Source organism: Aulonocara sp. 'chitande type north' Nkhata Bay, linkage group LG23 (assembly GCF_057382095.1).
Source record: "Aulonocara sp. 'chitande type north' Nkhata Bay isolate Kocher_YH1m ecotype deep benthic linkage group LG23, A_spYH_male_GT1.1, whole genome shotgun sequence".
Taxonomy (NCBI): Eukaryota; Metazoa; Chordata; class Actinopteri; order Cichliformes; family Cichlidae; genus Aulonocara; species Aulonocara sp. 'chitande type north' Nkhata Bay.
In genome coordinates, this window is record NC_141365.1 from 3,941,442 (window position 1) to 3,966,511 (window position 25,070).

The window sequence follows — 25,070 nt, forward strand, 5'->3', positions numbered from 1 at the left end:
TTCAAGTCTTTATTTGTTATTTATCTGTTATTTATCTCTGCATCCATTGGCTTTTGTTATTTGTGCACCTCCTCGCAGCGACGGAGGGATGGTCGGTCCCTGAGGTCTGGCTTCAGGGTTTTCAGCGGCCTCTACCGCTGCCTGTCGTCAGCGCAGCTTGGAAGCGGTGGGAAACAGAAACACTATGGCTTCCAGTCTGTCTCTTACTCAGGTAACACTGTCTTACAACTCAAATATAACGACAGCAAACGCTTTCTGCCCTCTGCCTGTTACGCTCGGAGATGTTTCGGCAGCGTCGGTTAAGTCTGGCTGAAAGAATCGCGGGCTTTCTTTGATTCTGGTTCCTCTTTTGGAAGTTTAGCCCTGCTGTGACTGGGAAAAGTTTCTTCCTAATCTCTTTGGGGACTGCGTAAGGGCGTAGCTAGCTAGCTAGCCTGCTAGCTAACAGCTAGTTTGTGACCAGTGTTGGGCTGTTTTAGAGTCGCTTTATCAAAGTTGAGATAAACCGTGTAAGCTAGCGCTACTCGTCTTCGTTTCCTTTCGGGTGTTTTCTAATCGTATTTAGTGCTGCCCCGGTTTGCTGCAGGCTATTTGGGTGTTGGGCTGCCCATGTGTGGCTCTGCTGTGGCTCTACTGTCACATTTCTGCTACTTCAGCCTCTGCTAACATTGTTTTTCTCTGATAAAGCACCCAGGCTATATACAGTAAAGCTTGTAGCCTATGTGTTAGATTTCCTTGCCTCGTATGTAGCTTTGTTACATGGTTAGACTGAATAGGCTGCCTTGTTATTGCTATTATTAGAAGTAAACATGCTTCGGTGATTGGCTTGGTGTCTTTCCCCCCTGTGACCTTTCAAAAGTGGACAGCGTTAACAGTTACCCTGTTAGCTGCTGCTGTTAACAATTAGTTAATAGAGAAAACTCCTCATATCGTTAGCTGTTATGTTGTAACTAGCAAGAGGAAGTGAATTGTACAAGCAACTAGCCACCTCTACTGTGGTAAACGGTTGCACAGTTGCTGCTAGCTAAATTAAGTTCTAAATAATGTAGCGTCAGAATGTGTTTGTGTTGTTTAGGAGGCTACGGGCAGGTTAAATTAGCAGCTTTCAGTTGTGGACTTGTTACCTGAGCTGCCGTTACCTCCAGCAACAGACAAGAGTTGCCTGCCAGGAGCAGCTTTGAGATCCTTGTCTCTCAAATGGCTTAAAACCTGTGTTTATCTGGGAGCTGTGGGAGTTCATTGGCCTGTCAGGCACCAGTGCTTGTTGCAAGTGTTCCTGTCAGATGCCCGATAATCCCCAAACTCGCCTCATGTTTGGTGTTGATAGTGACATCAGTGTGCTTTATTACCATGGGTGGTTATAATCTCTAGAACAGTCTAGCCTGTCCCGCCAGCTCCTGCGCCCTGATGTTTCTGGCTATCTGCTGCAGTTTTGTATGGGCTAGCTGGGGGATGATTGAGGGGTGTTTTTTCAGTGCTCAATTAAAGTCACCAGTACAAAGACCACAGTGTTACAGACGCCAACAGTCCCAGGCACACTATTGTGTGTCATAGGGGAAAAGAAAAAAGTTGCATTGACTAGAGAAAGATATGTGTGTGTCAACAGTTATTTCACTGTAAACTGGTGGGTGAAAAAGCTGACTGATAACTTTGCTTTTTGTGTGCGTGAGTTGTTTTCTGTGTCAGGTCTAAGTCTGTTTTACAGTAGAGAGTAATCTCACATGTGTCTGAAAGCCTTAGCCTCCATTGACCAGCCACTCCCTGGTTGATTCACACTTGAAACAATTACTGTCCATCCCTTTCCTCGCTTTCTTGCACCTGCCAATTTGAAACCAAACAACCAGTTGTCAGTTTCAGTTACACAAATAAGGAAGCACTGCTTTATTTCCTCTTTAGTCCAACGGTAGACATTTTTCTTAACAGAGGAAAGAGGGGTGTTTAGGGAGGACATGACAGAAGGCCAGACTAACTGTTGCCTTTGGAGTGACGCCTTATTGTAAATGCCTAAAGCTGACCAGGGGGCCCCAGGAAATGTAGCCTGCATCCTGAAGTTATCACAAAAGTTATCACTCTCTGTGCATGCAACTCAGCATAAACCTTCTGGTGTATTCTGAGTCATCCATCCATTCTCCAGAGTATTTGTATAGATCTTTACGAGGAAATGCAGAGTAGCTTTTCAATGAAACAGCTGTTTGGAAAAGCGATATTTTCTCAGCCTCAGTGACATTTAAACAGTTTCTCTTTGTATTAATTGAATATATTTAGGTTGTGGCTTGTTTTTGACCAGATATACAGCTCAGGTGCGTCAGCATTTTCAGACATGTTTTATTTCAACTCAAAAAGACAAAATAACTGCCTCATTTTAGTGGGGGGAGACTGTGGTAATTATTAACAATGCTGCATAAATACGGATTTTTCTAAGCAAAATTACACAATATTTGATGTGCTTATATGGCAGGAAGTAGGAAAGTTTAAGAAATCGCTTTTTTCAGGCATTTGTTAAGAGTAAAAGTTGGATTTATTGTAATTATAAGCAGCTGACTTATTAATGATGAAAACTGCTGCACCTTGTTGCTACTCATTGTCATAGATGCTGTATTGTTTTTGTCTTTATTTGTTATCCCACCTGTAACACAGCCATTATAAACTTTTTGGTTTTGCAGTCACACTGTGGCTTCTTTAATGGTAAAACGTTCTACTAAATGAGTCATTAAAGTAATTTTTAGTTGTTTTTAACACATTTGGCCAGTGGCTATACTTATAACAAGCAGCTCTTTAACTGGCTCAGTGGATGTCAAACTCTTGTTGGTTATTTCAGAGCTAACTTTGAAAAATCATTTGAACGATTAGTGTTAGATTGTTATAAGGAACATTTTTGAATTTAGGTAAAAATGACTGTTTTAAATTTTTATACTTCTCTTTCTCCTTAAACAGCTCTCCAGTGGAAACCCCATCTATGACAAATACTATCGTCAGGTATGCCATTGTATCTTTCCCATGGGTTACAGTGTGTGTGCATATAACTCCTGCATAGTTTGGCTTTAAATGGCTCTGGATGGAGATGGAGATAATCAAAAAAAATAAAATCTTCCAATGAGAGGATGTGGTTTTTGTAGTTTCAGCACACAAACTAAACCTGCATTTATACTGCTGTCTTGCAGCGAGCAGTGATCTCACTTCTCTTTATCAGTTTCAGTGCCTGTGTCCAATAAAGGAAGTACCTCAATGAATTAATAATGTTTCCCTTTGCCCAACATGTCAGCAGCACTCCCTTTGAGCCTCATGAAAGACGACTAAGCCAATAGACTGCTGAGAAAATGTCTTTGGTTTATTACCAGCATTGATTTAAATGACTCAGAGGCTCCAAAGCCGATTTTCATGGTTTTCAGTTGTTCCCCATCTTTTTTCGAAGCTAAGAGTTTTGTCTTTGTTAGCATTTTAGCTTGTTATACTGATAGTTTCTAAGATGAGATAAGCTTTAATGTGTGTGTGTGTCTGTGTGTGTGTGTGTGTGTGTGTGTAGGTTGATCTGACTGGCAGCGGGCGAGTGGCAGCAGCTGATGCAGCTCTGTTCCTAAAGAGGTCAGGTCTGGCTGACCTGGTCCTTGGGAAGGTGAGTGGAGACGCAGCTCTCTGTTAGCTTTAATGTTCTCATCGATGCTAACAGATGTTTTATCTGTAAATGTCTCCTTAGATCTGGGATTTGGCAGACTCTGAACGAAAGGGAGCACTCAACAAGCAGGTACCAGCACACTGTCAAGTAGCTCCAAAGTGAACTCCTTCAGAAATGTGTTCATCATCACCAGGCTTACGTCACTCTTCTTCTTCTGCCCTCAGCAATTCTTCATAGCCCTGCGGCTGGTGGCTTGTGCTCAGAATGGCCTGGAGGTGGCGCTCAAGAGTCTTAATGTGGCTGTTCCTCCCCCGAAATTTGTAAGTCTGCTCCTGTGTGCTATAAATCCACACTGTGCCTGCTATTAAAGTCACTGCTGGTTATTTGAAGTCCATTACAGTAGATCTGTGGTATATTCACAGGTGCTTGTTTCACTACAAACAACTTTAACTGTTAGTATTTGGTCTTGGCTTTTAAAAATATTCTTTAATGTATTTTTAATGCAAACACTGAAATAGAAAAATATTTGTGCTCATCTCCAGCATGACAGCAGCAGCCCACTGTTAGCAGGAGGAGGGGCTGCTGACCTTCCCTGGGTTGTCAAGGTGAGGCGTGCTCCAACGTGCTATCTTTTTGTCTAAATATAGTTGTGATTGTTTTTTTTAATTCTCATGTTTTCCTAGTTTTATCTCCTTTTTTGTTACCTTAAGAGAAGCATCATATTTTTTCGTTGTGATCATTTAAGCAATATGTATAGTTCTGCAATCCCAGTGCTACTTGTTAATAAGCATGAATCAGAAGTACCAAAATGATCTTCTTTTTTCTCTATGTGCAGCTGAAGGCCAACATTTCTCTGCTGCTGAGATGCTGGTTAGCGTCTTGAGTCTGTTTATATTGTTTGAAGATGCTCAGATTTTCATTATCAGCGACATAATTTGAGTCAAACGGACAGATCGGGTCAAAGGGTTCGGAGACAATGTGACTTTGTAACACCAAGTTTATCATATTTGATACACGAGTTTGTAAAACCCTTTTCATCAACAGTGTGATGGGTTTTTTAAGCCTAATGCCCCAAAATGGTTTTGTTTAAAAACAAAAAAATGTGGCCAATAAATTGCACCAAAATGTTGGATGTAACATAAATGACACTAATAAAAAAAACAAAAAAAAGTCACATTGATATTTAGTTTAAAACAATCTCAGAAGGTTAAATAAAAACTCAAGTTTAAAAAAGAAACCTCTGAATTATTCCGTGATTCAGGCTTTAAGAGTGGTTAAGAGAAGCAAGGCTGAGACGATGTAGACATGTGCAGAGGAGGGATAGTGGAAATACTGGACAAAGGATGTCAAATATGGAGCTGCCAGGCAGGAGGAAATGAGGCAGACCACAAAGAGGAGGATGTGCAGACTGGTTGGTGTGACACAGGAGGATGTTAGGGACAGGCTGGGATGTCGGGCCTCTGTGGCGACCCCTAAAGGGAGCAGCTGAGAAAAGAGGAGGAAAAGAGCTCTTTTTACATACAAGATTCACAACATGCTTTAATGAAGCCAATATGCAGCTTGCAAAATTAGATTTACAAGCAATGAAAATGGGGAAGAAAAAGCCACTGAAGTTTAAAAGGAAATTAAAGACTAAGAATTACGGGATGTTTTTCATCAAAGCAAAGCTGTGTTTGCAGAACGTTCCCACGTACAGACGTGGTGGCTTTGAATGTTTGTTGACTTGGACAGGTGTATAAGACTGACCTTATCTGACCAGCCTAAGCTGCACATCAGTCTATGCCTCCATTAGAGTGATTTTCATCGTGCAGCTGTTTTATTTTTCTTCCAGCCTGAGGAGAAGATGAAGTTCGATTCCATCTTTGACAGTCTTGGCCCAGTAGGAGGGATGCTGTCGGGAGAGAAGGTCAAGCCCGTCCTGCTTAACTCCAAATTGCCGGTGGACATCCTGGGCAGGGTATGATTCTCAAACAGGACTCTTTGATGTTAGTTTCAAGTTTTTGCTTTAGTGAAAAATGAATAGAAACCACACCATACAGTAACACTGGAGCTTAATACGGAAGATTTAAAGCGTCAAAAGAAAGTGAGAGTCTGTAGCGAGTTGGCGGTGTGGCACTTGTTATTTTGCAGTTTTGTGATGACTGATGCTCATCAATAATATCTCTGTGTGTTGAAGGTGTGGGAGCTCAGTGACATAGACAGAGACGGCATGTTGGACAGAGATGAGTTTTCTGTGGTAAGACTCGAGTTAATATTACAAATAAGGTTTTAGTATTTGTTCACAACTGGTTTCACTTTAGGTTGTTCAACTGTGTACTGAGTCATAGGATCTTAAATTATTTCTATAGTTCTGAATCGAAAAGATCCAAGACATGAGGAGGAAGTGTGAAGACTGAACTGCAGGATGCTGGGTAATCATTTCTCATTACTTTGTTGCCCTTTCCCAGGCTATGTATCTGGTGTACAGAGCTCTAGAGGGGGAGCCTGTTCCCATGTCCCTACCGCCTCCCCTGGTGCCACCCTCCAAGAGGAAAAAACCTTCGGTGCCTCCCGTGATGCCCCTGTTACCCTCGCCCCCCTCTGTCAAAGACAGTCGCTCCTCCCACGCTGGCTCTAAGACTATGCCCCACCCTCCTAAACCCACCCCAGCTCCTGCCCCTGTCCCAGCACCAGCAGCTGCCCCTGTGAGTACAGGCTCCACCTCTCCTGTGAGTGCAGTGCCTGAGAAGTATTATTTTACTACTACACTGGTACATCAACAGTTACGATGATTTCAAACTGGCTAGTTCAGTGTGTTTTTCAAAAGAAAAAGACTAGAGGAAGTGCGAAGGTTTGTGAATCTCTCGTTGCTGTAAGTTGTTCTGAATGTTCCCGCGGTGGCGAGGAGTGTGGTTAAGTTTGTTTTCTCTCTCTGTACAGTGGGTAGTATCGCCAGCAGAGAAGGCGAAATTCGACGAGCTGTTCAACAAGACGGACGCCGACATGGATGGCTTGGTGTCTGGCCCTGAAGTCAGAGATATATTCCTCAAGACCGGGCTGCCCTCCGCTACACTCGCACGGGTTTGGTAAGTACCGTCACTAAAATCTCCTCCTTTGACTCCTCTGTCCAGCTTCTACTCAAAGAATCAGTTACTCTGTTTTACGTGTTTACCTCAGAGAGCTTTGCAATTTGTGCAACATAAGGCATCCTGTGCACTTTGCTCTTCTGTTCACACAAACGAAGGAAAAAGGAGGAAGAAACTCCATGAAGTGCTACAAAGGATGATTTGCAGAGAGACGTGTCATAAGAAGTAGATAAATAGTTATTTTACACTAGAGAGAAATAATAGTGTTGGAAAATAAGGTGCTTATGTGTTTTAACAGTAGCATAGATGGTTAGAAAAGATACAATGTTCATAAAACATCTGTGAAACATTCATTTTTACACTTTATTTATAATAAGTGAAATGTAAAAACATATTCTAGTTTCAGCTATAATTGAATGTTGCAAAATGCAGCAGTGCACTATGTGTTCATGCACACGACCAGCAGATGATCTTATTATGGATTTTTATCTTCATGTGGCTGATTAGCTTCTGTGTGTATTGGTTTCCCTCACATAATGATTAGCCTGGCCATCAAAAATAGGCACTGCCTGAAGTATAAATCGTTACTGTCTTATGTAACCTGTGTGCTTTTGTTTTTTTCTTTCCCCTCAGGGAGCTCTGTGACATTGGAGACATAGGGAAACTGACGCGAGAGCAGTTCGCATTGGCGCTTTATCTAATTAATCTGAAACTGACCAAAGGCTTAGACCCTCCACAAAATCTGTCCCCAGAGATGATTCCTCCGTCTGACAGACAAAACATCAAACAGGTGAGTCGCTCTCAACACTCGAGTTGTGAATAATTATTAGTGATGTTTGGGTCCTTTTTACCCCTCAGCAGTAAAAGGTTCATCACCACACGGGCCAGACGGGTAATCGGCACGAACATCCAGTTAATGAACACAATAACTTGAGAACGAGATGATGTAGCATTTTCTTATTGATACTGTAAGGCTACTATTAAAAACGAAGGCCAGAGGTCAAGTTTCCTGAAAATCTTGTGAATGCAGTAACTCGAGAAGGAAGTCACCTAGGATTTACAAATAAATGCTTCCAGGCTGTTACTATTTTATTTGTTATTATATTAATAACGGCCTGATACTAGCCATTTTCCTCATATATCGGTTTCTAGATAAAACAGCCAATAAATGAAAATGTAGTAAGTAGGGCTGCACAATTAATCGTTAGAAAATCGCGATCTCGATTCATACTTATGTGCGATCTCATTTCCAAATGACAACGATTTAAAATAAATAAATAAATAAATAAAAAGACGACGACGACGTGAGACATTTGTTGTTTAAATGTTTATTTATTGTTTTTATGTTCAGTCTCAACTGTTACGAAGTTGATGTGCAGTTAATAAGTGCAATAAATATTTATACTGGAAAAGAAAATCGTGAGAGAATCGTGATCTCAATTCTAAGCCAAAAAATCGTGATTCTCATTTTATGCAAAATCGTGCAGCCCTAGTAGTAAGTAAGCTAAAGATGAGAGCAGCACCCTTCAACTGTGTTATGACTGTTGATGTTGCATAGTTTGTCCACCAGAGGGCACTCTGTAATTTCCCTTTTGTAAGTAAGTAAAATTTATGTATTTAGCGCTTTACGCAGATAAAAATCACAAAGTGCTTTACAATAAAGAAAATGAAAAGAATGGAAATACAACAAATAACAATGTAAAACAGTAAAATACAACAAATTAATTAAAAGCTTGCCTGTATAAAAATGCCTTCAGCTGCTTTTTAAAAGAACCAGTGGACTCTGTACAGCGTGAAACCAGTGGGAGAGAATTCCACAGCCGTGCTGCCGCTGCCTGAAAGGCCCGATCGCCACGAGTTTTAAATTGAGCGCGTGGGGCCACCAGCAGCCTCTGATCTGATGACCTTAGCAGGAAGAAGAATGCGGTGGTTGTTTGGCAACACCACAAACAAACAACAACTCGCTGATCTGAGCATAAACGAGCTATCTACAGCTTTCTGTGATGATAAAACAAGTTTCTAAATCAGATATATCAGATATTTAAATCACCAAATATTAGTGTTTGGTTTGATTTTAAGAACCCAGCAATCGCTTGCAATTCAAGAATTAAAAACGCACAAAAACTGATCTCATGGACGCTGAAAGATCCTTAATAATGAGACTGATTGATAGTGAATTGGAGCAGCTGTCTTTTTTATAGCTTAAAACAGACTCTGGTTGCAGTTTTCACCATCTGTTTACAGCAGTGACTTATTATAATTTTCCATTGCATCAGCACTGTTAGATATAAATTATGTTGCTTGTCTTAATTGTGGCTTTCAGTGATGTATTTTTCTCTTGGTGTGTTTGTGCGTGCGCGTGTGTGTGTTGTGTATTTTTCCTGTTAAGCTTGCAGCTGTGTGTGTTTCTTATTTCCTCTCTCTGCAGCAGTTTTGCTTTACCTCATCTTTTTGCATTTTTGCATTTCATCCATTTCACGTGCACTGACACAATCCTGAGTGAGTGCGATTCATCAGAAACAGTCTAGTGCATCTCATAACTCTCAACAGGTTGCCTCTTTTCTTATCTGACGTAGTTTTATCCTAAATATTTGAATTTGATATTTAGTTTCCATTTGCCCTTGTGCTTTTGAGGGAAGCTGACGAGAAACAAAGGTTACTGTTTTTAGTTTTTGAGATGCACTCTTATCGCTGTATCTGTTTCTGTGGTTGTGTGTTTTTATCAAGGCTTTGAAGACGTTTTAGATTTTTTAAATTCTCAGTAGTATAGTTTAAGTGGTATCAGCTAGGCTGCTTTTAAAACCGCTGTTCCCCAAGTCCTGCCTGTTGAGCCTCTAACAGTAGATGACTTGATGAAAAGCCGTTAGTGTAGTTCATTTGTTTATTTATGCTGTGACTGTCTTTTGTGCTAAGAGTTGTAATGAGTCGCTGGTCTCTAGTACTTTCATCTGCATATCAGTAATGTGGGTGTTTCTTTCTTATTGGTGATATTGAGTTTTCCTGTCCTCACCAGAACAACGCAGCTAACCTAGCAGCCGACTTCTCTGCCATCAAGGAGCTGGACTCACTGAGTAACGAGATTGTTGAACTACAAAGGTAATCATTTCTCCTCACATTTAAAGAAGAAGAAAAAAAAAAAAGGCAAACACCTACATGTTATTAACAGAGTGATGGCGGTGGAGATGATTTCATTGGTGGTTTATATTGTTGGCCTAAAGATGAAGGGTTCAAGCTGGGTGTTTGTGAGCCTCTGCTGGTTCAGGTATGCAGGAGGGACACACTCGCACTTCTTTGAGCACAGCCAAAGTTCCAGTAAAAATAATAAACACTTGTGTTACTGCAGCAGCAGATGGTTAAAAAGACAAGAGGTGGAAAGGGTCTGAACTGAAAGCCAGTAAGAACTTACTCCATTTGATGTATTTTAACTATATATATAACAGAATGTAACACCTGCACGTGTAAAGAGATGGCCACTCTATTTGATTCCCATACCACCCTAAGAAAATCTCTCTAGATCTGCCCCTGGAGAGGGTGTAAACTGTTTGGGATTAATGGGATTTCTGCACTGATTATCTGCATTGTCTGAATGTAATCTAAGTAGTAATCATAATCAAACACAACAGAAATAATGACACACAATAATAGCACTTGGCTGAAGACTCTGCGGTCACTCAGAGTGCAGCGGGAACCTCAGCGCTACTAACTCCCAAAGCCACTTTAAGTCCGATGAAGCAGAGGGGGAACCTGCAGGTGTTGGATGTGTCCTTGATCCAACACACCTGATTCAAATGGTTAAATCACATCTTTTAAGTTTGGTTGATGTGAACAAACCTCATTATAACAACTTTTATGGGATCTTAAAAGAAGCTTCAAAGAGACCCACGAAGCCTAGAAAGGCTACAAAATAATTTCCAAAGACCTTGTAGGCAATCACGTTACAATAAGCAGTGTAGAGAAAAATGTGATGGGAGTGTTGTCAGTCAACCTTGGAGTGGGCGTGGTGAGGCGAGTGCACCGAGAGCAAAACCTTTAGTCGTGACGGAGGTTAAAAAACCCAGGGGAGCAACATAACATCTGCACCAGTCACCTGTTAAAGTCTTTGTCTCCACAGTAAGAAATGCACAAGTTAAAATGGTGTGAATGGAAAGACACAAATAAAACCCAGAGATCACTGAGAAGAGGACAGATTTCTATGTAGATGTGACAACAGTAGTTGAACTCTTTGGCAAAAATGGAAAAATTGTAAATAAATAAAAATACCGAAACCTTCGCACAGTGAAGCATGTTGGCGGGAACATTGGTACGTCAGGGTCTGCAGGCCTCGCAACATTTCAGAAAACAATAGATTTAAAATGATAACGACACAGGGCCATGTGAGGGCAGCAGTGCATAACCTGAGGTTTGCCTTTGTGATCAAAGCAAAAAGAATGGTTCAAAAACAAGGTGATTTGTTTTTCTGAAAGTCATAACCTTGACTTAGTAGAGATCCTGAGACACGACCTGATTCCAGACTTTATGTTTTTACCTTCTTTTGCCTTTTTACTTCACATGATCTTAAATGCCAGATGTACCTTTAAGTAAAAGCTGCAGCAGCTGCACATTTGCATGCATGCTTTGCACATGGAGTCTTGGTTTGAGCAGTTGTCATAGTAATGGATTTCATTTCCATACTTCACAGAACGTAGCTTCCCTTTTCGTGAAAACTGAGAGGGAGAAGTGAGAAAGTGGCCTTTTCTCCTACCTCTGCCTTCCAATAAACACACATAGAATCTCACACACACTAGACGACAGCTGTTTGAAGTAAGAAGGATGGAAACTGAGTTAGAAATCACCTGCGGACAGATTTTATTTAATAAGAGTTTGGAAAGATGAAGCGTCTTTGCTGCTTCAGAATGGGGCAGCAGCCTTCTGTTCAGGATAAGGAGGTTGGCAGTGATGATGACGATGATGCTGATGGGTGAGTAGAAGTTGGGAACGGTTCCCTTTGCATTTGCAGCTCGTAGATTATCAGGGGAGTTGTGTGTTTGTTGTGTGGCGAGCGATAGAATAGTTTTTTAATAAGTTAAACTGAGGCATAATTTCTTTTGTGTCTTCACACAACAATATTAAAATGTTAGTTTTGTTAAGGTTGTGTGAAAAATACTGAACCAAAAACAAATGTAAGAGAACAAGTGAGCAGAAATACTTACTGAAAAACATGTTTAAGTAAAAACACCAATCAGTAGGGCTGTTCGATGTAACGATATATCTGATGACGATATAAAAACCTCTATCGTTTCATTTTACGCTATCGTTTGTTTCGTGGTGTCGCAAAATAAACTGTTTACAGTAATATTTTGTTCATGGTTCTGATGTCACTGGAGTTATTATTAATTTCTTAAAGTTCTCTCTTTCTCTTATATTTAATATAACCACACTACAGACGGACAAGCGCCTGTTTTTATGCGTTGTCGTTAGCAACAACGACGGTAACGCCATCGCGCGTCCGCTTGTTTATGTTCCACATAAAACTTTCACAATAAAGCTCAAGATCCTGTTGAGACTTTTCAAAATAAACTGAATCACGTGAAAGATGCAGATTATTTATGGATGAGAAGTAAAAAGAGCCGCCAGCAGCACGCCGTGTAATAAATACTCACAAAGAAAACGGCGCCGTTACAACTTATGTCTAAAAATGCATCGTTTCATGCATCGGTTAAAACACTCGACTCCAGCTACACGACGCGCAGCTGGAAACACTTCACGCAAGTCGAGCTGCCTGAGATTCACAGAATTTACAGAAAATGTTACATTTTTGTGATTTATATCGTTATCGGACGATAGATGTCTTATATCGGGAGATGAGGTTTTGGTCATATCGCACAGCCCTACCAATCAGGATCTTTTCTTTACCTCTGTATGTGCTTCCTCTTTATTTCCCGTTTCTGGTAATTGTTCTCAGTTTTCCTTTGAGCTGAAAATACTAGCATAAAATCCCTTAGAGTAATCGTTTATATTCAATAACAGAGTTAAATGTCAGCGAGGCCCTTTTTTTGTGTCTAATGGTTTATATAACACCTTACCACAGCACTCAACACAAGCACAGGATTCCTTTAAAGGTAGTTGAAGTATCTTTTGTGCACAAGTTATGACGCTTCCTTTCTACCCCACCCGTCTCTTCTTTCCCTCTTGCTGCATGCTTGAAAAAGCGTAGAGAGGATGAGCACACGGACGGCTCAGATGATAGATGTTGGAGGTTGGCAGATCATCACTCGTCCCTCCTCCTCTCTTTCTCCCTCCATCCCCGAAGCAGCCATCTGCTTCTCGCTCTTTCTCCCACGCGTTTGACTGAGCAAGTACGTGCTCGCTTTCTCCGACACTTATCCTCGCAGTCGCCCACAGCGCAGCGCTCACACACACCTGCTCTCGCTGCAGGACTTGATGCTGCTTTCTCTTCTGTAAAGTTGGGAGTCGAGGAGAACATCATGGTGGCCGAGGGAGAGGAGCTGGTGGTGGTTCAGGGGCCGGGTAAAGCATGCTCACTAGAGAGCTGGCTTGGGCTTGGTGGGCTGGTGCTCTCCTTGGTGGTTAAATACACCTGTCTCCTTTGCTGCAACCCCAGGGAGAAGAGCTCTGTGGAGGAGGAGATCAAGGAGAAGGAGGAGGCCATCCGACAGCGCAGCACCGAAGTGCAGGTGAGGTCTCTTTGTGAGATTTTACCTGTATTCTAAATCACTGGTTTACAAAAACTCTTGCTGGAGCACAGTTAATATGCATTAAACGCACGTGTGCATTTCTGTCTGTTTTCCCTTTAAAAACCAACAAACAAGCAAAACAAATGCAGGTTGGTAAGCTCACTTTTATGGGGCTGAATGTTCTGGAGGAGAAGATCAATAACACATTTGATTTGCAGTCTGAGACGCTTGTTCAGAAATGCAGTTAATGATACTCGAAGAGGAAGAGAGGAAGAGGCTGATCTGCCTCGTCTGGGCTCTATTTTGGGAGCTGTTTGGCTTAAAGGGGCGAGGCTGCAGAGTTCTTTAGGAATGAGTCTGAGTGCGAGGGTGGTATCGAAGGAGCTGATGTAGCTGAATTTTGTAGCTGCACTCGATTGTACTTATGTGCGAGTGCTTCTGGTTATTTATATTGTCTGAGTTTCTTCCTGGACGTGGTATACTGCACATACCCAAGCATTCCCCAGAGGTTAAGAATGGGTTTTGTGGCAGTCGTACCACCTTTGAAATCAAACCCTGGAAAGCCAGCCTCAAAACAGGAAGTGATTTTCTAAGAATCAAGGAAATACAAATTTTCCAACATGGGAATTTTAATAAAGAGAAATACATGCAAAGCACAAGCTTTTATTTCCATAATCTATTCTGCCTTAACATGTTGTTGTTAAAGCACTTTGTGTTGTTTCTGATATTAGTATAGAGATTAAAAGCTGCCGTTGTCCTTTCAGCGACAGCCGCTGCTGAAAGGATGTTAACGATCTCACTGACTCACTGAGCTGCAAAACGATCTGCAGCCTGTAAACGAAAATAATTCCACACTGTGACGTCAGCCTTTCTCCCTCCGGCAAGCTGACATATAACAGCCGATTGAGCTTTTTCAGGAATGGTATTAAAAGTTAGTATTTAGACTAGAAATGTGGTTACTCTGTAACACTGTAACACAGCATTAGTGCACATTATTTCTTAAAATCCTTTACCTTCACTTGGTTTCACCAGTTTTTCTTCTCTATTCTTTTCTCACCTTCTTCATAAAACCATCTACTTACATTTTATGTGAATGTATCTTTTTAATCTTTTATTTTACCACATTTCTCTTGTTTTATTCTGTTGAGCTGATGTAACAGTTACATTTCCCTGATTAATAAAGTTTATCATCTTATTATTATTACTATTATCTTTCCAAAAATCAGTAACTTTAAAGGTTGTTTTCCAAAGTCTCTTTGTTGCTCACTTCCTCTCTGTTATTGAATCTCCCTCCCTCCCCCCTTTGACTTTATGTCCACAGGACCTTCAAGATGAGGTGGCAAAGGAAACCGAAGTATTGCAGCAACTTCAGACTCAGCGTCAGAAGGTTCAAGATGCTTTAGATGAGCTGGACCAACAGAAGGCCTCCCTGGAGGAGCAGCTCACTCACATTCGACAGCAGACCAACCAGGAGACCCAACTTGTAAGTTGCCTCCTTCTTCTTTTTTTTTTTTGGTAACCTTTTGAGGAGCTGTGTAATTACCTCGAATTCTGGTTACTTTCCTTTCAGATCTCATCTCTGCAGTCAGAGCACGAGGAGCAGGAACAAAGGATATGTCAGTATGAGGAGGAGCTGGTCCAGGCCCGAGAGGAGCTTTTGGCTCTGCAGGAGGAGAGCCGGAAACTTCAGGAGAAGGTCCAGGCTGCCCAGGAGCAGCTCACTCCTCTTCAGGAGTCTGTGCGTGACTCTTTCACACAAGTTGCACAGGTTAAAAGCTCTTCCCTGGTTTCGTACAGCATGTCTGCAGAGAAAAAATTTTTCATTTTCTGGCACCTACGCAGCTGATGGAAATGTTATTTTCCGACTGTAATCAGCAGGCTGCACAACTGTTACATACCCAAACGCATGAATAATAGCTGCAGTGATTATACTGAGCACTTCCAGAATTTCTGTGTGGACAGATGGAGCAACACTGCTGTGGCTCCACCAGTGTGTTCCTAATGCTGTACTTTCTGTGTACACTGGCTACAGAATTCATCATATCTGTGTTTAAGTGTTGTCTCTGCTCTTTAATCGTGTCATTTTTTTAAAAAATTATTCTTCTGGCACGTAGGTCCAACAGAAACTGAACGACCTTCAGGTGGAGGAGCGATCGGTGACTGCTCAGCTCAGCTGGAAGAGAGCCCTTGAGGACAGCTCTCCTGTCATGGTCAATGGATCAGCAGGCCCCGCAGCAGAGCTCCAACATGGGGACCTCTTCCAGAGGGACCTCTTCCAGGAGGACCTTAAAGAACTGAGAGTGGAAGAGCATTCAGATTCAGAGGAGAGAGGTGGCGTGAATGAGAAAGAAAAGGAAGAGGAGAAGGACGAAGAGAGTCCAAAAGCTGGGGAAGATGAAAAGCAGAAACATGATGCCTTGGATGATCTCTACACTGATATGTACAGTCTGTCGAGCCTTGCCAAGCCCTGGGAGAGCAATGTTAGGGTAAAAACTACATGAATAATAATAAGAAGCACTCTTACAGTAGTTTTAAATGTGGACAGACACAGCTGTAAAGCCTAATGCATGCTACAACTGTGCCGTGTTCTTGTGGAAAACATCACAGATAATCTCAAAAAAATCAAAGTGAGTCTCAAAGGAAACTGTCCAGCGACAACAAAAACATGCAACCTACACATTACAATAACCAGATGAGCTACTCCGTCGCTTTAACTCAAAGCTTTTATCAAAAAAACATCAGATGCTGTCCTTTTAAGTTGTGCGTCTGTTCTCTAAGCAGGAACGCAGCAGCCCTGCGCCTGGTGTCTCCTCTGAGGTTACAGAAGATGCAAAGGAGTCACCTAAGGAGACCCCACCGAAGGTAAACTTATTCAAGGATACCCATGGAAACCAATAAACAGCATCTTTGTGACTCCTTGTATTCTTCTGTTCTTCTTCTTGATTTTTATCATTAGTATTTGTTTTCATTGTCATCAAGTGTGACATTTGCGATGTTTGTTTTACCCACATTTCTTTGAAATGTTGTCTGTGAAAAGCTGTTTGTACCAGAAACAGATATGAGATGTTGGACATGCAGCGTGCCAGACAAGTGCATAGACTGACAGCAGACAGCAAAGATGTAACCTGATAGTTGTGTTAAATCATCAGATGGGTGTTAAAACCCCTCCCCCTCCATAACCACAATGCATGATTCACTGTAATGCTCAGAGCGCCGTGCCTCTCTGCGACAGGTTGCATCACCAGAGCCAGAGAGCAAACAGGAGCCTGCAGAGCCGACAGAAACAACCAGCTCCCCCTCTCCGCCTCAGCCTGGCCCTCGCTCCTTGCCACCACAGGGCAGCCCTCCCTCCCTGCCTGAGATGGATTTCTTCCATTCAGACCCTTTTACCGATCGTAAGACCTCATCGTGAAAAATCAAGATGGAAAAAAGAGTGTTTTTAATGCTTGATGAACGCTGGCAGACTGATGGTGTGTTTTCCTTTGTAGACGATCCTTTCAAAGAAGATCCTTTTGGAAAAGCAGATGTTGGAGGTGCTGCTCAAAGTATTTAATGAGCAATAAATCTCACACAAGCACAGCATTGTTTTATTTTTATATATATATATATATATATATATGTCAAATCTGACGAGTGGGTCATATTATTCATTATGTTTCTCCTGCTGTTTATGTTAAATCAGATCCTTTTGGAGGAGATCCATTCAAAGGCTCAGACCCCTTTGCTGCAGACACTTTCTTCACACAAACCTCCAGCACCCCGTTTTCCTCAGAGGACCCTTTCTCTGCTTCAGCCGACCCCTTCGGTACCACTTCTGGCGTGCCGGAGCCAGACCTCTTTGCAGCCAAGGTGAACGATACAGCAGCCGTACCAGCGGGTCCGGATCCTTTCGCCTCCAAATCCACCAATCCAGCGGCAGCATCCAACGATCCGTTCAGCTCTAAAGGGAACAACACAGCTGATTCAGACCCGTTTGGAGGCAAAATGACCAGCACAAAGGAGGCAGACCCGTTTGGTTCTCAAGATGGAGACAAGGATCCTTTTAGCAGCTCCCCGCCGAGCTCTGATCTGGCCGTGGTGAGTAGACCCGCTAATAAAACCTGTTTACAGTGTGTTGAGTAAGATTTTTGTGACAGTATTTTAAGGAATATAATTATTTGTCCCAGATGTTTTATTACCATTCTAAAGGTTTGCAGTAATTTTAGAAGCACCAAGCGTGTACGTCTGAACGCTTATCATCCACTTTATTATATATACTTTATATAAAATATTCTGTATAATAGTTTAAATGCATAGAAATGTGTTAATATCGCTGACATGTAAATTGTTAAGAGGAAGCAGAAACTAATTTATAGCAATGAGTCCCAAAGTTTGGATCTTAGCCCTCTGCTTATAGAATACGTTAGTTTTCTTCCCTTATTGGCTCAGAAAGAGTTAAAATACTGGTGGCCAAAAGAGGAACTGCTACGTTTTTGTTTGATGTACATGCTCTAGTTGTAGTAAATCACGTTACAGGTGAGCGTGTTTGTCCACGCAGGCTGGATTATAAAAACGTCTGATGTGTTTGTTTGTGTTCAGAAGGACACCGCAGCATCCAATGACCCTTTTGCTCCCGGTGGTACCGCGGTCAGTGCCTCCTCAGATGCAGGTACAGCTTGTGGCATGGCACCACCCACTGGGGACAGAACTCATAGCAGCAAATAAGAAAATAATGAAAAATAAATAAAGTAAAATGTGCTTTTCTGTTAATAAGATGCTGGATGAGGCATTGAAGTGCTGCTGATTTCATGCACTCGGTGGTTTTTCATTGATGTTTCAGATCCGTTTGCTGCTGTGTTTGGTAATGAGTCATTTGGAGGAGGCTTTGCAGATTTCAGTGCTTTGGCAAAGGTAATTTCCAGATTTTTAATATATCCTCTGTCACGTTGTTTCGTGCATCGTATATACATCATATATAATAAATAATTATCCAGTCTTATGTTAGTTTTGGTTTATATTTGCAACTATAAAAAGCCCCGTGTATGCATGGAAAGGAATCTATATGCACAAAAATGCCTCTGTCTCTGCATAGTAGTAAATCCTGCAGCCTTCTGCAGCCTTGAGCTACTGTGCAGAGAGCTCTTGTGAACTCGGTGTGGAAACACTAATTTCACACTTGCTGTTTACACCACAGTACCTGTACCTTTATTTATCGGGGTTTTACTGATGTGCAACAGAGCTTGCGAGTGATGACGCACATCCTCTGTGCTGTTCTTAAGTAAATTCATGCACCTTCCTGCTTATGTAATCGATATATTTGATTTGGTTGGACCTTTTCATTCCAGTCAAATGGTGCTGAGCAGTTTGGAGTCGACAGCAGGAACCTCTTCCAGGAAGAGAGCCAACCTGCCAGCTCTGATGTGCCCCCAGCCCTGCCGCCAAAAACGGGTACGCCTACCAGACCTCCTCCTCCACCTCCAGGTCAGTTGATCCTGTTATCCAGAAAACAAAAAGTGCCTGTAGCTCTGTTCGGTTGGAACAGTGTAGCTATCACACGTCTGGGGATGTGCCAACAGTGTTCATGAAATAAAACCTGCCTTTGCTGAGTCTGCCCATCTGTGCCCTGTCAGGTAAGAAATCATCCATCAATCGAACGGAGTCCTCCGACTCCTTCCATCGACGAGGAAACTTCATGCCACAGACTTCAGGAGACTTCTCCTCCTCTTCCTCCTCCTCCTCCCTGCCTGCAAAGGATCCTTTAGCCGACCCCTTCGCCCCCTCCTCCCCTCCTCGCCGCAACGCACGGGAAGCTGATGGATTTGCCAGCTTTGACAAAGTGAGCAACTCCCTCTCCCCATCTCCCTCACCTCCACCTGAATGTCAATAGCCACACCCTCTTCTCTCTCTCTCGCTCTTTGTTTTTTTTTTTTTCCCCTCCTTGTAAACCAACATGTAGTTACTCAATAAGGATACAACCCCGAACAAATCAGGCCAGCTCTTGAAATCACTCCATCCACTGCCAGTGACGAGCCTTAAAGTGAACTAACCAGCTTATTAAAGCGTCACACGGTAGCACAGGCTTGTAATGTTACGTGATTCATACGCTTCTCCCAGTTAAAACAATAAAATCTTGTAAATCTTGTATTTTTGTTTTGGGTTTTTTTGGTTTCTTTTGCATTTCTGCTGCTTGTGTATATGTCAGACTATTGTTAATAATACAATGCTGTCTAACCCTGTAAACATTTCTTTTCACCCGCTCTATTATGGATTCATAATGAGATTCCACCTCATATAACTCTATGACTGAAGATGCACTCTTACTTTGTGAGGAAATGCATAGAAATTATAGATGCATTTATATATTCTTATTATATATTCTATATAAACCAGAATGTTTGGCAGTGAATGGAGAGATGACAGGCTGCTTGTATTTGGCTTTTTATTAGCCATCCCAACTTTGTCACATTGACATTACTTCCTGTGCAAGTTTAGAGTCTCTATAATTACTGATGTAATTATCTGAGTTTTTATTCTTCTTTTAACACTAAATTTGTCTCAGGGAAATTTTCCCCACCCATGGGGCATAGTGGCATCAGTTGACCTTGACTCATGAGCTGCAGAGTACTGCATTCATACTCTTTATACCTCAAACTTTTTTCAGTAAGTTGCTGTTTTATAACATCACTGATTTGGGATAAACACCTAACGTCGCCTCGAAACATTAAATCAGTGCAGGCTGCTGTGAAAACTTGAACCCAAAGAATGGTGGAGGGGTTTCTTTTTCCTCTCGTTCATTAATGTGCTTCCAAAATTAATATATCTATAATAATATAAATAAAAGAAACCAAGAGGAAGATGATTGTGTGGGTTAATCTTCGGGTCATGGTGGTCAGAGTAGTTCTATTAGTTCAACCCTTTTTAATGCTGCATGGAAATGACCTGTGAAGTTGCATCACATCAGAACACTGTTGATCCTCTCCTGTCACGCGAGCACCCTCGCATGTACCTGTCAGTCGCCGACCTGCATGCACTAACTGTGTCTTTGACTCTCGTTGACTTACACCAGTGCCTCCACCGTTTCTCGAATCATCAAAGTTTCCTTTCCCCTTTACTCTGCTGCTGTTTATTTATACAGGCTTTCCTCTGTTCATCCATCCATCCATTCATTCATCAGTTTGTGTCCGAGCCCTCGTGTGGTCAGCAGTGTGTTGTGGAGAAGCAGATTGACTGTATTCTCTCTGTGTTTCTTTACACCTCTGTTTAATAAAGTGTTGAATCAAGGCCACCATCTCCGGCTTCTATGTGCATCCATGACATCACCACCTGTAAACCCCTGAGTTTAAAGGATCAAGTGTTTTACACGTTCAGTTCATTTATCAGAGGTTTGGACTATGCTTCAGCTTACTGTTGATAACTTCCCACACCATGTGTTGCATTTAGGATGATTTCCCAGCCCATAAAAACCCCTCTGCTGCTTGTCAGCTCTGTAACTTCTGCATTAAAGTGCCACTGCAAACAGAGACTGTAATTCAGCGAATTACATAAATTACCACATGGGCACAACAGTAATAAAGTTAGGTGCATTATTAATCATTATAGATTCATATCAAGGAAGGTTCATTTGGCCACAGGTTGCTCTGTGTGTATATTTGTTACCCGGCGAGACAAACGGATACAAAGAAACCAGGAAATCACATTTCTGAGAAGCTACAGTGCGGTGCGCTGTCAAGTAAATGAACTAAAACATGTAAAACTCTGTAATGATCCTTTAAAGTATCTTAACATGAAAAACAAATAAGAAGACTGAAGTTTTTTTTCTTAAAGCTGTGGAATAAAAAGCACCATTTCTCTTTCCATGTATCTTATTTATGTTTGATTTCATTCATATTTAAGAGAATTGGCGGGATGTTGTCTGCAAACTGATAAGTGCATGTTCTCTGTCAGATCCATCACATTCTGTACACGTCTTCTCGTGCATGTTCTTCATACCGTGACCTGTTATTATCGGCTCTAAAACAGTTGCTAGGAGACTCTCCTTTGCATGGCTGGATGCACGTGGGATGACCTCTGTTGCTTCTGTCTGTCATTCGTTAAGAATAATGAACATATTTACACAGTCTGCAATGATTAACCAATTTAACCAGTGGACTGTGTTTCCTTCCTACTCTTTTTGTGACCGTGAAGCTTTCAGTGCATGTGATTGTGGTCCTACAGCTGTGCCTGTTTGTCTTCAGGCTTTTCTAGCATCGCAGTCCCTGCTTTTGCCCTGATCACGTGGCTGCAGGAACTTTGCAAGGGTATATATGTTGGAGGGAGGACTGTTTTCATTTGGATAAAGGGAAATCAATTTCAATCGCCTTTCCTGTTCTTTCTTCTTTTTTTGTAATTTGTTTGGGAGGTCTGCAAAAGTCTGGATTTCTTTTAGACCTCATTGCGATGCACCTTTCTCAGAATGGGCACAGAGCTACAAATTTAGACTCCAATACATGATTTTTTTTTTTTAGCACCCTACAATTGTGCGTCGTGACTCACTGTCTTTGGTTTCTGGCACATAAATGGTGATTACAAATCAGTCAAAGTGTCCACTTTGAAGGAAAAAGGTCTGCTGCTGGTGGGTTTTCAAAGTTTCAAAACTGCATCCATTGTGTGCGTATGTTTCTTTGTTTCCTCTGTTTTCATGGAGCAGTATCCAACCGAGGAAGACATGATAGAGTGGGCAAAGCGCGAGAGCGAGCGAGAGGAAAAGGAGCGACTCGCCAGGCTCACCCAGCAGGAGCAAGAAGACCTGGAGCTGGCCATCGCTCTCAGCAAGTCTGAACTCTCCTGAGGAGGCCCCGTTCCCCTCTACCGGTCTGGCTCGGCACGGCACGGCACAGCTTGGCCCGGCCCGGCCCAGAAAGCACCAAAGCAAAGTGGGGATTGTACAGGACTGATTCAGCATCACCTGCTGACCCCATGAAGAGACTCAAAACTCATCTCTAACTCGTTCAACCCCCCGACTGTCCATGCTCTGTTGGTCTCCGTGGTTTTGATAGAGGAGCGTAACGTTTTTTCTTTTTCTTTCCCCCTTTTTAGAACGAAGATGCAAGAGAAAACTTGTTCTAGTGTTAATGTCGTTTTGCCTTCATTTAAAATCTAGGCAGCAAGCGCTGCGTTAAGTCCCCAGAATGTAATTTATTGTAGCGCGCGCTCGAAACCACTAAACAAACTCGCTACATTTCATTAAATCTCAGCTCTCTTTGTGATGAGATTTTAATAGACGTGCTAATTTTCTAGAACTCAAGAATTCCCAAAATTTTCTTTTTTGGCTCTCGATTAAACTTCTGAAGCAACCACAGTGAACTGGGGAGATTCTGTTTCCCAGTTTGTTCTGTTCTGTAACTCTGTAGGCCCTTTCTAACAGAGTGACCGTGTCCCACTCTCATGCAGGGAAGATGATTTTTTTTGTCTTCATTTAGAGTAGGTCAGGATATTTCAACATTTCTTCGTGTTTAACTGGAAGTTGCGGCTCCTGTAAGATGTGAAATGTGTACAATGTGTAGATTTATACTAAAATGGAACAAATCTGCCACAGCTACCTTTTCCTTTGAAATGTCAGTCCTACCTTGCTCACCGTAGCACCTGTGTCGTGAGCATTAAAGCACTGATTTGTGTGTGTCGGGGGAGGTAATAATGAATGAAACTACAGCCATCACATTTTATGACTTGGTTTGCATTAAAAACTAGGCCACACTACAGTAGGATGCAGAGCAGAAAGCACACGATCTGTTTTTCTAACATACAAACTAAGTTTCTCTCAAGTACTTTAGGATCTTTAAATCGGTCTAAATTTTTAAATTCATTGTGGCCCGACATGAAAGAATGTAACAAAACGCAAGGTTGTCATAGATGAATGTAAGCGTGGATCCTACCTTAACTGATCATTAGCTGTATCATTAATCCTGATTGATCTCCTTTAGGGAAACTCTCAAGGGCTCCTCAGCAGCTTGAATGCTGAGTGGATAACTACAACTGTGCGGTTGTCATGTTACCACGTGAACATTTGGTCCCATTTCAACGTGTGCCAGAGTCGGTGCTTCACTTGTTACCATTTGTACGATTTTTCTTTTTTTTAATCCAGGAGTCTTTTGCGCTCTGAGAGACTCCCTGGATTTCAGAGTCTTACACAAACACGGTGAAAGTTGTTAAGTGTTTCTACTTTTTCGTTAGAGCGGTGTATTTTCTGGCCGTGCACCTCGACATCTGCAGGGATTTAACTTGCAAAAGACCTCAGATGTGCTGAGGATGCACGCTCACATTGCACTGTGTTATCGGGCCTGTTGACAGCCACACGGCGGCACAGGAAAGCTTTACTAAACGTGACAGAAGGTTTTCTGCTGAGGAAAGGCTACGATGAAGTGCGAGAGGCCTCTGCTCTCTCATTACCTTAGCTCATTTCTTATCAAATAATGCACAATGTTTTGGACAGCTCTTCCTGTTCTTACTACTTTAATGTTTAGCAAGAAGATAGTTTCCTCTTCTCATGTCTAACCAGTGTACTGTCTGTGGCTCATGCAGTACTTCCTACTGAGAGCTCTCGCTCTCCTACAATGAAGTTTATTGTAAATACGGGAGAGCACAGCTGCATGTCTGCTCTCCAGGTCTCTTGTTGTACTAGTTTCATTGCTTCATTGTCATGTATTCAAACAGGTTACTGTCATTTTTAACAATTCTGCACATTTCTCAAAACCAGAACCACTTACTGTACGTTTCTAGGCTTATCCATAAAGCTTTTTAAGCTTCAGGCTAATTGTATTTTATTTTGTACTTCCTAACTTGTAAGAAAAATCATTATTGGAAGGCCTTGGCCATGTAATGCATTTAATTGAAACAGAATAAATATTAAAAATATGTAGTTTTGCAGTTGGTGCATTTTTTTTCACAGAGCATCTTCTTAATATATTGTCATCCACACGTGATAGTGCCCCTCCTGTTTCTCCTCGTACGACGCACCAGATCCCAGGAGACACAGCAAACCTCCAGGAGGAGCTTCAAAACTGGAGAGAAGTCAGTCAGGAGGAATAACGAGAGCGTAATTGTCTGTGGTCTCCACCTGCAACACCATTCCCTTTTTGGAAGTTGCCTTGTTGTTGCCTCCTGTGCACCTGTTGTCACTTTGATTTACAACAAAGGAGGTGACCTGGATTCAGTGCCTCGTGCTTTTGGCTGCTACTTTTCGAGATGACCACAGCAGATCATCAGTCTCCATCTCATCCTATCCCTAGCATCCTCTGTCACCTCTGCATGCCATCCTTCTACATCCACGAATCTTCTCTGGGATCTCCCTCTTTCCCTCCTACTTGCCAGTTCCATAATCACCTTCCTTTTCCAATATATCCACGATTCATCCTCTACTCATCCAAAAATAATCTCAGCCTCATTGATTTAGTCTCCAGACTGCCCAACCTGATGTCCCTCTGATGTCCTCATTTCTGAATACAAGAGCATATATTTCGTTTATAGTATTTAACTATAGTGTCACGATATTTCTTTTTTATTTAGATGTAAATATATTATAAAGACAATTATAGTATCATAAGCACCTTTAGTACTCATAAACAACCCGTGTTTACATTTTTGTCACCTTTCAATTATTTCTGTAAACACGCTGGGCAAATAAATAAAAATAAATTAATTAGGTAATTAAAACAAATTATACAAAGCAATTCTGTAATTTTATAGAAAATCTATGTAACATTT

General features: G+C 41.8%; 1 protein-coding gene across 8 annotated transcripts; it reads left to right on the forward strand.

The window, feature by feature from the left end:
- Positions 1–62: 62 nt before the first annotated feature.
- On the forward strand, positions 63–24,220 carry eps15 (epidermal growth factor receptor pathway substrate 15). 8 transcript variants are annotated; one of them, XM_086281810.1, is made up of 25 exons: positions 64–211; positions 2,935–2,976; positions 3,524–3,613; positions 3,695–3,742; positions 3,838–3,933; positions 4,156–4,218; positions 5,445–5,570; positions 5,790–5,849; positions 6,061–6,321; positions 6,533–6,678; positions 7,312–7,468; positions 9,692–9,774; positions 13,280–13,352; positions 14,674–14,835; positions 14,923–15,120; positions 15,467–15,838; positions 16,131–16,214; positions 16,585–16,747; positions 16,841–16,897; positions 17,035–17,429; positions 17,931–18,000; positions 18,172–18,242; positions 18,677–18,812; positions 18,962–19,167; positions 22,018–24,220. In XM_086281810.1, the coding sequence occupies exons 1-25, from the start codon at positions 185–187 to the stop codon at positions 22,156–22,158; spliced, it is 3,327 nt and encodes a 1,108-aa protein (XP_086137936.1). In that variant the 5' UTR covers positions 64–184; the 3' UTR covers positions 22,159–24,220. The 8 variants fall into 8 exon arrangements, with proteins under 8 accessions (XP_086137944.1, XP_086137936.1, XP_086137939.1 ...); XM_086281813.1 differs by having other exon boundaries at positions 16,841–16,885; XM_086281812.1 differs by having other exon boundaries at positions 16,134–16,214.
- Positions 24,221–25,070: the final 850 nt, after the last annotated feature.

What these genes read in the sequence shown, in the direction of transcription:
- eps15 (XM_086281810.1), top strand. Translation starts at nt 185, where the DNA reads ATGGCTTCCAGTCTGTCTCTTACTCAG. An exon ending in CTGTTCCTCCCCCGAAATTT is followed by an intron (nt 3,934 to 4,155) that starts GTAAGTCTGCTC and finishes GCTCATCTCCAG; the next exon opens with CATGACAGCAGCAGCCCACT. An exon ending in CTTTCACACAAGTTGCACAG is followed by an intron (nt 15,121 to 15,466) that starts GTTAAAAGCTCT and finishes TCTGGCACGTAG; the next exon opens with GTCCAACAGAAACTGAACGA.